This window comes from Rhinoraja longicauda, chromosome 4 (genome assembly GCF_053455715.1).
Source record: "Rhinoraja longicauda isolate Sanriku21f chromosome 4, sRhiLon1.1, whole genome shotgun sequence".
Lineage (NCBI taxonomy): Eukaryota > Metazoa > Chordata > Chondrichthyes > Rajiformes > Arhynchobatidae > Rhinoraja > Rhinoraja longicauda.
The window spans coordinates 44,220,621-44,233,610 of NC_135956.1; the positions used below are offsets into that span (position 1 = coordinate 44,220,621).

At 45.6% G+C, this 12,990-nt stretch overlaps 1 protein-coding gene across 2 annotated transcripts in view; it reads right to left on the reverse strand.

Moving 5' to 3' along the window:
- The window catches only part of rspo2 (R-spondin 2), a 94,547-nt gene extending 82,252 nt beyond the window's left edge, over window positions 1-12,295 (reverse strand). For both annotated transcript variants that reach the window (XM_078397619.1, XM_078397620.1), the window contains exon 1: window positions 11,482-12,295. In XM_078397619.1, coding sequence (XP_078253745.1) covers window positions 11,482-11,575 — 94 coding nt within the window. In that variant the 5' untranslated portion in view covers window positions 11,576-12,295. The remainder of the gene's footprint in view (window positions 1-11,481) is intronic.
- Between the last annotated feature and the right edge of the window lie 695 nt (window positions 12,296-12,990).

Sequence of the window (12,990 nt, forward strand, 5' to 3'; positions counted from 1 at the left end):
CAGGAGCCACCATGAGGAGGGTCTGAGAGCCTCTGCTTTTCTCTCTCGATCCTTAGTTTGTTTCTCCAGTGTCAGCTCCACCCTGTCGGAGCAAGTTCCGCGTTCTTTGTCTGGGTGAAGTAGTCTCCGATTTGATTCATTGCACACTCTCTTGTGTTGGTGGCCTCTATTTTTCCTCGGAAGAATTTTTTTCTGGATCTATCCCATGAAAACCTTTTCCAATTTTAAGACTTCCATTAAGAAACCTCTCAGTTATCTCTCTTCTGGGGAGAAACATTGTAATCTTTTCTAATTGGTGTCCTCGCACAGTTTCAGAAACTTTTTTTTTTGCACATTCTCCAATGTCTCAATGTCTTTTCCAAACATGTGTTCCAAATATGCTTTGGCTATGGTTCTACTTTATCCCATTGGAAATGAACCCTGTGTTTACTTTTTATTAAGTGGCCACGTGAGCCTATCCCACTATTTGTAATGACTGGAAGATTCCGAATTAAGGCCTTTCCAAGGCAGAGCTGTTCTATCACTCCAATAGACATTAAATGTCTACAGTGAGCAGACCATTACACATGGTTTTATTTCTTCAACCTCACTAAAGAGTATGGCTCTATGAATGGACAAGAATGTAGCGCACTCTCCTCAAATCCCCTCCTGCACAAATTCATCTCCATCTTATGATTGCTTCATGATGCTGTACATACTATGATCCCAATCCATCCATCCCCAACTGAGGCAATATTGAAAATTGTTGCCCAGCCAGATATTGATGCAAGATGTTGCCAAGTCATTTCATTGCCCCAATATCCCTTTTCTGCAACTTCAACAAGTTCCACTGGAATGGAACTGATCTACTGGGCTCATGGGAAAGTTCAACCTACAGTGATTGCAATCCAGATCCTAGTCATCTCAATGGCTCTGCTCGAGTTGCAGTGTGAAGCTCCATCAACTTATCCACCAATACATGTGAGAGGATGGACCTTACATCAGCATTTGCAAGTGTTAAGTCCTCTCCTGACCTGTCCTCATTATAATGCAAAAATGTGATGAATACCAGAGTGCTCCCAGACAACAAAGATTTATGGCAAAATCCTGAAAAATAGGAATCACGTCCCATATGTGCTGCCGAGATTTGAACTACTGCATCTGGCACCTTAGGGCACTACACTATTGCTATCACCACAAAATCCTCCATATCCACTGGGAGGTTAGAAAATCACCATCCACGACAATTAATTGCCTTCTTGCATGCTCAACACCTCCAGACTCCAAAACATACTTTTTTCAAATCTCTGAGACAGGAAAAGATTTTAAGGAGTTTAAATCCATCTACAGTCATTTAAAGTATCTGCATCAGATACTCTGTGCAAATTCATGAGAATTTGTTCAGTTGACTTTGATGGGAACAACATCAGAGTCATCATGGCTTCTTCCTGCATGTCTTAATGCAAAGAATCCTTGATCAGTGTCTACCTCGCTATGTCCTCAAATGAGGGAAAGAACAAAGTTTGAAAGTTGTGAAAATGGCTACTAGTAAAACAACCCACTGGATATTTGTCCACACATCCAACTCCCAACTCACAGAAGAAACCAAAGCAGATCATAAAACAAGTCATTCTAGCACTTACAGACCCTGTTCAGGATTAGTTGTAGCAGGCACTGGTGGAATACTGTCTCTACAGCTCCATATAATGTAGTAGCTATTCAAATCATTTGGCCGGTCAGATAAAGCTTTTCCAGCAGCTTTGGTCATCCTTACGATCACTCTGGCAAACCTGACAGTTTTTTTGTCAAAGATTGATGTTTATGTTTTTGCAGCTGAGCACAACCATCCAATCCCACTGCATCTACAAGCCTACTAAACCTTTAGCACAATGCACACTGCTCCACCTTTGCATTAACTATGGTTCTTCTGCAGGGGCTTGTCCATTTGAAGAGACCACTATTTTCAGTTAACAGACCCTCACCCATCTCTGTACAGACAGGTGAGAGATTGTTGCATTCCCTTTTGACCGTTCCCAGCCATAGGACATCCTGGGACAGCTCCATGCCAGCACAGTACCACTTGAAGGGCGGTAACTATAATAGCTGATCTTCACACAAAAAGCTCCCTCAAACCATGTGACAATGACCAGATCACTTGATTCAGTGGAGAGGATTGAGAGATAGATATTTGCCCCGAGCATTGAGAAATGCTTCTCTCCTCATTACATTGGTATGATAACATTTTATATTTCAATTGAGGAAACAAATGGGACCTTGGTTAATGACTCTTCCAAAAGATGGCACTTCTGACAGTGCAGCAGCACCTCTCTCCCCACAGCACTGCATTCAATCCTCTAAAATATAGTACAAAAGCAGAGCGGGATGGCTTTCGGACATCAAGGAGAGCGCAACCATGTTAAGAAATACTCTTCAACAGGATGTTTTATATGAATTGAATTATTATAGAATATTGGTTCAGCCAAACAACCCCCACATTCAAATGTAAACTCTCAGCTCAGGTGATGAGTTCCACAAGATGCTTGTGTATGTGATCCCAACTGCAATATACTGTTAGAAACAATAATCAAAAACCACCATTAAAGAAATCCAGTTATTTATCGAAGATAGACACAAAGTGCTGGAGTAACTCAGCAGGTCAAGCAGCATTCCTGGAGAAAAAGGATGGGTGACGTTTCTGGTCGGGACCCTTCTTCAGACTCAGTCTGAAAAAATAGTCTGAAGAATGGTTATGACCGAGACACTTTTAATGAGTATTTATTGAAATTGTGTGACCATTATAATTTATTTTTCTGGAACTCTGGATATATAGCAATGTTACCATTGAAATAAGTTAAAATTACTGAGAAAATGGGTTAATTTTTCCAAAATTCAATCTGTTACAGATCTAATATATTTCAGCAGTGAAAGTAAGTGTCTTATAACCTTTCAACTATTCATCAATGTGTTCCAACATAATATAAATCATTTTTCAAACCTTTTTAGGAAATAACACAAGACAGTATCAAAACTTGTTTACATCAATATCCCAATCTCGACAGCACCATCTGTGCTCAAATTGGGCAAGGCTTACTGGAGAGTTGACCAGTTGCCAACCAGCCTGAACATTAGCCACACACCCAGACAAACAAGGAAGGTCAGCAAATGTCTAGGGAAGATGAGCAAAAGTCATGTGGCACTGATCAGCCCACGCATAAATGATATCCAAGTTACACTACATGGGGGCACGAGTTGATTCATTTTCTGAAGATTTGTGAATGGAAATAAACATTGTGCATCATCAGTGAACATCCTTAAATCTGACTTTATGATGAAAGGAACGTCCCTGATGAAGTAGCTGAAAATAATTGGGTCTAAGACACTACCTCAAGTTTGAAAAGCAAAAGAATCCTGCAGAATTTAATAAACAGGAAATACTCCTCAGGCCAATGCAACAGGTTCAGTGTATGGCGAGGGGGAGGAGCTGGTGCAGAGGTACTCAGCCTCTCTGCGCCATCTCCAGACTGACAGACATGTACCTTGTCACCCAATCTAGAACAGTTTGTGTGTGAGGGCTTAGATCCCACACAGCACATTCTGCTCAACATCACATGTGCTAGGATGGTCACCATTACCATGGTGTTCACAATGATACAGCATTGATCTTCTCCCCATCTACTACTCAAACTGGTGCCCGAGAATAATGCTTCCTATGCTAGTGTAAGAGTAGGTGTACCACTAAGAACTAGGAGCAGCATGTGCCTAACACTTGTACCAGGCACTGACAAGGTTGCCCCAGGCACTGCCATTTGTTGAGTGTTACTACCTCCAGTAAAGAAAACTTCTCATGGTGTTACCTGTTACTAACTTTTAAAACACAAAAGTGCTCAGAGAAGCCACCTGTTACAGTTACTTCTTTAGTCAGTGTTACAGTGATTCAGCATGGAATCAAACCTTTTGGTCCAATGAGTCTGTGCTGGCCAAGGAGTACCCTTCTGCACTAGTCTCATTTTGTTCTCCCCATTTCCTGCAACTTTATCCAAGTTCCAACGCCTTTCCCAGCCATCCCAAAATGTGTTGCAGTTGTAATAAACAGTCAATGGCACTGAGCCACTCAGATGTGGGTGCAGATGCCCAAAGGGGGAGAGAGTGAGAGGGAGAGGTTGCAGAGCTCAGGCAGAGACAACTGTGTGTATCAGATACAAATGAAGACAATCAGGTTTACAGGATTGATCAAAGACAATGGGATGGGGTGGGAAGTGTCAAAGAGATTCAGAAGCGTTTTGGGCCAGAGAAAGGAAGAGGCGCAATAGGTTACAATTATGAGAGGTTTATGTTCTGGAGTGATGACAATGATAGACTGTACGAACATAAGAAATCATCACAGGAATATGCTGTTTGGCTGACCACTCAATAAACTAATGGTTCTTGTCTAACTTCAGTGCCATTTTCATTCACGAACCTTCTCTTCCAGACTTTCTTAATATCTAAAAACCTGTCTGTCCATCCCTTAAATCGACTCAATGACCAAGATTATGCAGCCCTCCTGGGTGGAGGATTCCAAAGATACACCATCTGGGTGAAGAAATCTCTTCTCCTCTCTTTCCTGAACTGCCGACCAGAATGAGTCCATGAACCCTGGTTATGCACACCCATGCAGAGGAAACATTACTTTTGCATCTACCCTGCAAAGCCCTGTAAGAATTTTTAATGTCTCATATAGACCATCTCAGATTCTACTAAACTCTTGAGAAGTACTTGCCTGTAGTATCAACTCTTTTTCCATGACAATCCTCGACTCCTAGGAATCAATTTGGTGAATCTTCGCTGCACTCCCTCATTTACAAATACTATACATCTTTCATTCAGTTCAGACGCCAGATTGTACACAATATTTCAGATGGATTTTCGCTAGACACCCATTTAATCCCAAAGACCTATTTTATACTTTTACTCAAATCAATAAATGGCAACATAACATTGCCTTGCTTATTCCTTGACATACCTGCATGTTAACTTACCAAGTTCTATGTACCCAGCTCTCCCTGACCCCAACACCTTTCAACCTCTCACCATTTAAAAAATGTTCCCTTCTCTATTTTCTTCCCCTACCAGAGTGCATCATCTCAAATTTATCAAACACAATTTTGTATTCATCGATCCCTGTCTATTCTGGTTATCTCTGACCCCACTACCTTTGATCACTGATATCAGGTTAATTGGTCTGCAATTAATTTCAATTTCTCTTCCCACCCCCCACCTTCTTTCTTTAATTGTGAGGTTAATCTACTACTTTCAATCTGTGAGAAATGTTTTAGAAGCAATGGGGTTGTAGGAGACGGTAGCCAATACATTCACTCACTCGGTTGTCTCTTCCTTTATCCTCCTCTTTCCCTTTGGGATGCAGGACATCTTGTTCTGGAGATCCATGGGCTTTCATTCCCATTAATTTCTACTAATGTTTATTGCTTTCAGCTCCTTGTTCCTTGCGGCTTTTGTTTACTATTTCTCAAAGTATTTTTGTAACTTCTATCAAGAAAGACGTAGAAGATTTGGTTAATTTCCTTGCTGCTTTCTCATTCTTCATTAGAACTTCCCCTGTCTCAATTGATATGGGATTAACATTTAACTTTAGCTAATATTTCTTTATTTTACACATTCCCTCTAAGTTTGGTTTTTTTGCTCGTTTATTTTGATTTCCTTCTTTGCCTTTCCTTATCCATTGCTTGATCTCCCTTATTTGACACCTGAATATTTTCCATTCCTTTTTGTCCAACATTTCCTTTGATTTAATATCTTCTATAAATCTTGTTAGTCACAGTGGGATCATATTTTCAGTTATGTGTGCATTTGTGCCTTGAAGGGATTTACTACATACTAATTCTTTGCATGTTTCCCTTTGCTTATTTACAGTCACACTTATTAATGTTATTTCCCCACTCATACATTCCTAGTTTTCTTATTCTCATTTAAGACATAAATTTCAGATTGAAACTAAATCACTTCCAAATTTCCTATAAAATTCTATGATAATATGATTAATCTTCTTAAACACTAATGAATTCTAGGTTATTAATTAACCCTTTCTATTCCACAACACTAGATTTTCCCCATTTGTTCCCTCAACATCCTGATAGGGGCAAAAAAATATTCTGCAAAATATATACTTGTTACTTGGTTTGGAGAGGGGCTGAAATGGCAGCTCCGCATTCAAGGATTTTTATGTTTCAAACGCAATAGAGAGCAAGGTAAAAGGTCGGGGATTTGCATTACTGGTCACAGATTAACTCAGAGAAGATATCCTGGAGGGATCGCCCGCTGATGCAATATGGGCAGAGCTCGGGAAGAAGAAAGGTGGAATGACTTTTATGGGATTATATTATAGGCTTCCCAATATCCCAAGAGATGGAGAACCTTGGATGGCAAGAGATGTAAATTTAGTCAAAAAGAAAAAGGAAGGATATGGAACCGGAAATCAAACAGGGTCCTTGAAGAATATTTAAAAAAACGGGAAAGACGTTAAATAGAGAATCGTGAGGGCTAAGAGGGGCGATGAACTTTCTTTGGCGATTGATTAAGAAGAATCTCGGCATTTTATACATACATTAAAAAATAGATTAACTAGGGTAGCTATAGGACTGAGAATAGCCAATGTTATTCCTTTGTTTATGAAGGCCAATAGGGACAAACCTCAAAATTATATGATTGATGACGATAGGGCAGTGGATGTAATCTACATGGACTGCAGTAAATCTTTAAACAAGGTCCCTCAAGGTAGGCTGATCCAGAGGATAAAGGCACAAGAAACCCAGTGAAAGATTAGACTCAAAATTGGCCTGGCCATAGAACAGGGCACAGTGGTGAAGAGGTATTAATCTGATTGGAGGTCAGTGGTGTTCCACAGGATCAGTGCTGGGTAAACTCTATTGTTTGCGATTATATTTAAGTGATTTGGATGAAAATGTAGATGGGCTGAATAGTACATTTGCAAATGACACAAAATTGCCAGAGTTATGGACAGTGAGGAAGATTGTCAAAGGATACAGCAGGAAATAGATCAGTTGAAAATTTGGGTGGAAAAATTGCAGATAAAGCTTATGTTAGTTTAGATATACAGCTTGCTAACAGGCCCTTTGGCCCACCCAGTCCATGCTGACCATTGATCACCCTTTCACACTAGTGCTATGTTCACTAGGTTAATTCCCGGAATGGCGGGACTGTCGTATGTTGAAAGGCTGGAGCAATTAGGCTTGTATACACTGGAATTTAGAAGGATGAGGGGGGATTTTATTGAAACATATAAGATAATTAGGGGATTGGACACATTAGAGGCAGGAAACATGTTCCCAATGTTGGGGGAGTCCAGAACAAGGGGCCAGAGTTTAAGAATAAGTGTTAGGCCATTTAGAATGGAGATGAGGAAGAACTTTTTCAGTCAGAGAGTGGTGAAGGTGTGGAATTCTCTGCCTCAGAAGGCAGTGGAGGCCAGTTTGTTGGATGCTTTCAAGAGAGAGCTGGATAGAGCTCTTAAGGATAGCGGAGTGAGGGGGTATGGGGAGAAGGCAGGAACGGGGTACTGATTGAGAGTGATCAGCCATGATCGCATTGAATGGCGGTGCTGACTCGAAGGGCTGAATGGCCTACTCCTGCACCTATTGTCTATTGTCTATCCCACTTCATCCACTCCCTGCACACTGGGGACAATTTGCAGAAGTCAGTGAATTTACAAATCCATATGTCTTTGGGATTTGGGAGGAAAACGGAACACCCAGAGGAAACTCCTACAGTCACAGGGAGAACGTGCAAATTCCACACAAACAGAACTTGAAGTCAAGATCGAACCCGGGTCTCTGGCCCTGTGAGGGAACAACTGTACTAGCTGCACCACTGTACCACCCTCTAATCTGGACAAGTGTGAAGTGTTGGACTTTGGGAGGTAAAATATAAAAGGAAAGTATACAGAAAATGGCAGGATCCCTGGGAGCATTGATGTATAGAAGGACCTTGAGATGTAAATTAACAGTCCCTTGAAAGCGACAATCCAAGTCGATAGGGTGGTAAAGAAGGCATATTGTCATACTTGCCTCTATCAGTCAGGGCATGGAGTATAAAAGTTCAGAAATCATGCTGCAGCTATATGAAACTTTGGTTAGGCCACATTTGGATTATTGTGTGCAGTTCTGGTTGTCGCATTACTGTACAGAACTACAGTGGTGTAACCATGACAGAGACTTGGTTGAGAGAAGGGCAGAAATGGCAGCTCCACATTCAAGGATTTTTATGTTTCAAACACAATAGAGAGCAAGGTAAAAGGGGTCAGGGATTTGCATTACTGGTCACAAATGAACTCAGGAACAATGTGGCGGCTTTGGAGACAGTGCAGTAGAGGGTCACCAGGATGTTGCCTGGTACAGAGTATATTAGCCATAAGAAAATGTTCAACAAACCTGGATTGTTTTCTCTGGAGAGTTGGAGGCCGAGGGGTTAAAATAGAAATTTGTAAAATTATATGAGGCATAGATAGGGTAGAAAGTCTTCCCTCCCCCTAAGGTGGAAATGTCAAATACTAGAGGTATTAAAGGATTAAAGTGAGAGGGAGAAAGTTTAAACAAGATGTGTGAAGTGAATGTTTTTACATAGAGAATGGTAAGTACCTGGAACACACTGCAAGGTGGAAGCAGAGATGATAGCAATGTTTAAGATGCATTTAGACAGACACAAACAGGTAGGGGGTGAAGGGTTATAGATTATATGCAGGCAGATAGGATTCGTTTGAATCAGCACATATATGGTGGGCCAAAGGTCCTGTTCCTGAGCTCCTAAATTCTAAAGACTGATGGGGGGCTAATGAGAGAGGGCGGCGTGTATGGTGTATGGGAGTTGGAGAGTTAGGGAAGGGTGAAAGGCTGGAGGAAGTGGCAAAGAGTGACTGGGATGTAGGGGCTGAGGAGATACAGAAGTAGATAGAGACTGTTGCAGAGATAGAGAGTGATGTTTGGGCTGCAAGGCTGGTGGGGGAGGATAGGGGTATGAAGTAACGCTACAGGACCATCTGAGTCCTTGAATTCTCATACATTCTCACACAACCGAGGTGCTGGAGCCATTTAGATGAAATTTTAAATGTTAACCATTATGACTCGTGTTTTACTTGAAGATATTTAATGATATTAATGTTGAGGACAGTGAAGGTGTGAGCTGCCCTCACAAACCACTGGCTAGATGATGCAGAGATAGCTTCCCAAGCCACTTGAGGGCAGTTGAGAGTCAGCCTCATTAATCTGTGACTGGAGTCACAAACAGGCAGTGCTCCCACCTAAAGGGGCATCAACTCCAGACCACTGAATGTCTATTCACAAGCTACATATCAATGTAAAGCCTTCCCCCATGCACATTAATACAGGACAAGAACCACTACAATATAAAAAAATATTCAATATAGCACACGAGATGTGCAGGAAGGAACTGCAAATGCTAGTTTTAACCGAAGATAGACACAAAATGCTCGAGTGACTCAGTGGGACAGGCAGCACCTCTGGAGAGAAGGAATGGGTGACGTTCGGGTCTGAGGAAGGGCCTCGACCTGAAACGTCACCCATTCCTTCTCTCCAGAGATGCTGCCTGTCTCGCTGAGTTACTCCAGCATTTTGTATCTATCTTCAATATAGTACACCTCACTCGTGAGATGCTATTTTCACAGTAAAGGATTGTGTGACATATTTAGAGAACCTTTCATATCTCAAAGCACATCACAGCCAACGAGTTACTCAACAAGTTGTAATATTGTGTTGCAGGAAATCAGACTGCCATATTCTGCACAGTGAGATCTCACAAACAGCAATGTAATAATAACCAGATTGTGACATTCATTTAGCAATAAATGTTGGCAGTGACAAAGGAAGAGCAGCCTGGTGTCTGTTAAGAAAATGACCTGGAATCAATTACTTTGATGTGAGGCGGCAGATGAGACTACAGTTAAAATCTCATGTGAATGACAGAACCTCTCCCAGTGCAGTGTACCCTCTGTACTGCTCATCACATAGAGTGCATTTCCTCAGCATTGCCATCCCCACAGTGTGGCAATCCCTCAGTACTGCCCCTCCTACAGTGCAGCACTTCCTCAACCCTGCTCCTCCCACCGTGAGGCGCTCCCTCAGTTCTGCTCCTCCAACAGTGCAGCACTCCCTCAGTAATGCCCCTCCCATAGTGCAGTGCCCCCTTGGTACTGCCCTCCTCACACAGTGCGGCATCCCTCAGAACTGCCCCTCCAATGGTGTGGCAAGCCCACGGTGATATTTGCTTTGCCAACTTGGGCTCCCACCTCAGCTCCAATGAATATTCAGTATTTTGGCCTCAGGATATAACTGAGGTTCAGACCCTGCGGCTGTTCCCATGCTAAGGAGCAGTACTACTGGGAACCGATCCCAGGAATTCATGTCCCACTGTGGGATTATACCAGTGTGCATCCCTTCACACTACTCCTGATGGGGCTTCCAACATTTGCGTCTCCTCGTTCTATGTGGACCATCATCCATCTCCATCCCCAACTAGTTTGCTGGCGAATCGAAACAGGTCTTAGGGAGAAGGATGGGTGCTGGGGCAATGGGGAGAGAGGATGGAATTAGTGGGAGATTGAAGCAAGGTGAGGTGGCTGAGAAGAGGAGAGGAGGTTGGTAAAGGCGAAGAGGTGAATGGAGAAAGGAATGGAGATTGGGTATAGAGATCAGGAGGAAGGGGTTGGAGAATTGTGGATGTGAAAGGAGATTGAGAAGATGCGGGGAGGGGAAAGGGTGGTGGAAAGAAAATCTGGGGATGGGGAGAGGAAATGAGGAAGAAGGGTAGGAACAGGGTAGGGGAGTGGGATTTGGGGTGGGGAATTTGGGGACTGGGGAAGGGGTTGGTGAGAGGGGTGGGGGAAGAGGGATGAGAGGGGCGAGGGACAGGGGGAAGGTGTGAGGGAAGGGGTGTGGGGGAGAAGTGTGGGAAAGAAGGGGGAGGTGTGGGGGAGTGGGGGGGAGGTGAGAGGGAGTAGGGGGTGGTTGGGGTTGGGTGATGAGTTGGGATCGGGGAGAAGGGTCGTGGAGAGGGGGTTGGGGTCGGGGAGAGGGGGTTGGGGTCGGGGAGAGGGGGTTGGGGTCGGGGAGAGGGGGTTGGGGTCGGGGAGAGGGGGTTGGGGTCGGGGAGAGGATGGCGAGACCTCGGGCAGCCTGAGGTGGGGAGAGGTGAGAGGTGGCTCTGGCCCCTGGTTCATCCCATGTCGGGATGCGATGGGACGCTCCGGTCCCGGGCCAGATCCGCAGCGGGTGCGGAGAGGGCGGGTTACACCGGGGTTGGCTCCAGCTGAGTTGGGATGGGGACCGGGTGGTGACCCGACACCCCGGGACCCGGGACAACACTGGGGTCGGGGGTTCCCCTTCAACACGCATATGGCTGCGTCCTGGTTCAACTCTCCGCGTAAATTGGCAGCGCGTCTGCTGGAAGTTTGCGGACTCCGGCGCCAACACTGACCTCTCCTGCTCCGCTTCCCCCGGTGGTTCAGACTGTGCCCAGAATCCATGCAGTTCAGAAGAAGCAGCGCCAGTGAAAACAGTCGAAAATGCATCTGTGCTCCGGGGCTGTGCGGTGGGATGGGATGGGACCGTGTAGTCGGACCACTCGCTCCCTCTCCCTCTCCCTCTGCCTCTGCCTCTGCACCGGGGAGTGACCTCCGGCCGCTCTCCCCTCCTCTCCTCTCCTCTCCTCGCACACGGACCGAGTGACTCCCGGACTCAGGCACCTCCTTGTCGCCACATCCTCGTCCGGCGACCCGGCGCCCGGCCAACCGACCGCAGCCGCTCTCCAGAACGGGAGAGCCTGTGTGTGTTGAAAGCGGAGCCGCTCCCAGCCCAGTCGACCCCCCTACACCAGGTCCTCTCTCTCTCTCTCTCTCCGCAGGGTCCCGGCAGGCAGGGTCCAAGCCCGAGAGGAGTTGCAACAGTTACCCCCGGAAAAACCAGAGCAGAGGGAGGTTGGCAGTCAGGTCAGCATCGGCGCCCGCTCCGCTCCGCTCCGTCCCGCTGGCGCTGCCGTCCGGGATGTGACTGGCACCTCTCTGGTCAATTGCTGCCCGGCCCTGCCCCTGTCTCTGTCTCTGTCTCTGTCTCCAGTCGTGGCTCCTCGGATGACGCTCGGAGCTGTGGTCCTCACTACTCAGGAGGGGGAGCCAAGGCTTTTTATGCAAGGTGCAAAAAGGTTTGAGGACTAACAGGGGGTGCTGTGCTCCCGTCACACGCCAGCTCGCATCACACAGCCTTACTCCTGTCCACAGGCTCCCACCGCCCGGAATAGGCAGTCCCGCACAGCCCAGCCCAGCCCAGTGCAGCCCAGCCCAGCCTAGCCCGCCCAGTACAGTACAGCGCAGTACAGCCAGCGCCGGTCGCAGCGGCCCAGACCCGCGGCAGAATCACGCCGCCGGGGGAAAGTTCAATTAAATCACACATGCCCAAAGCTGCGCGAATTAATTTAGTGGAACCGTGTTTAAGAGGAATTGTGTTGGCAAGACTGCAACTAAGTGTAATATAAGAAAATAACTGCAGATGCTGGTACAAATCGATTTATTCACAAAATGCTGGAGTAACTCAGCAGGTCAGGCAGCATCTCAGGAGATGCTTCTCTCCCGAGATGCTGCCTGACCTGCTGAGTTACTCCAGCATTTTGTGAATAAAGCAACTAAGTGTAAATTGGATTATAGTGAGACTCGCCTCACGACTCCCTACCGCCAGCTACAGGGACTTGGCTCTGACTTGCCTGGCCGAATTCCTCCAACAACCCTCAACAAGCTCGGCACCGTCCAGGACAAAGCAGCCCTTCCACTGTCACCCTGTCCACCCCCCAAACACTCCCCCCCCCCCCCCCAACCCCCGAGCCCGGCGCACAGTGCTCGCCACTTACTTGCTCAGGGCCACTCCGACAGCACCTCCCTAACCCGCCACCCATCCCATCAAGGACATGGGAGCACCACCGTCTAAAGCTTCCCCT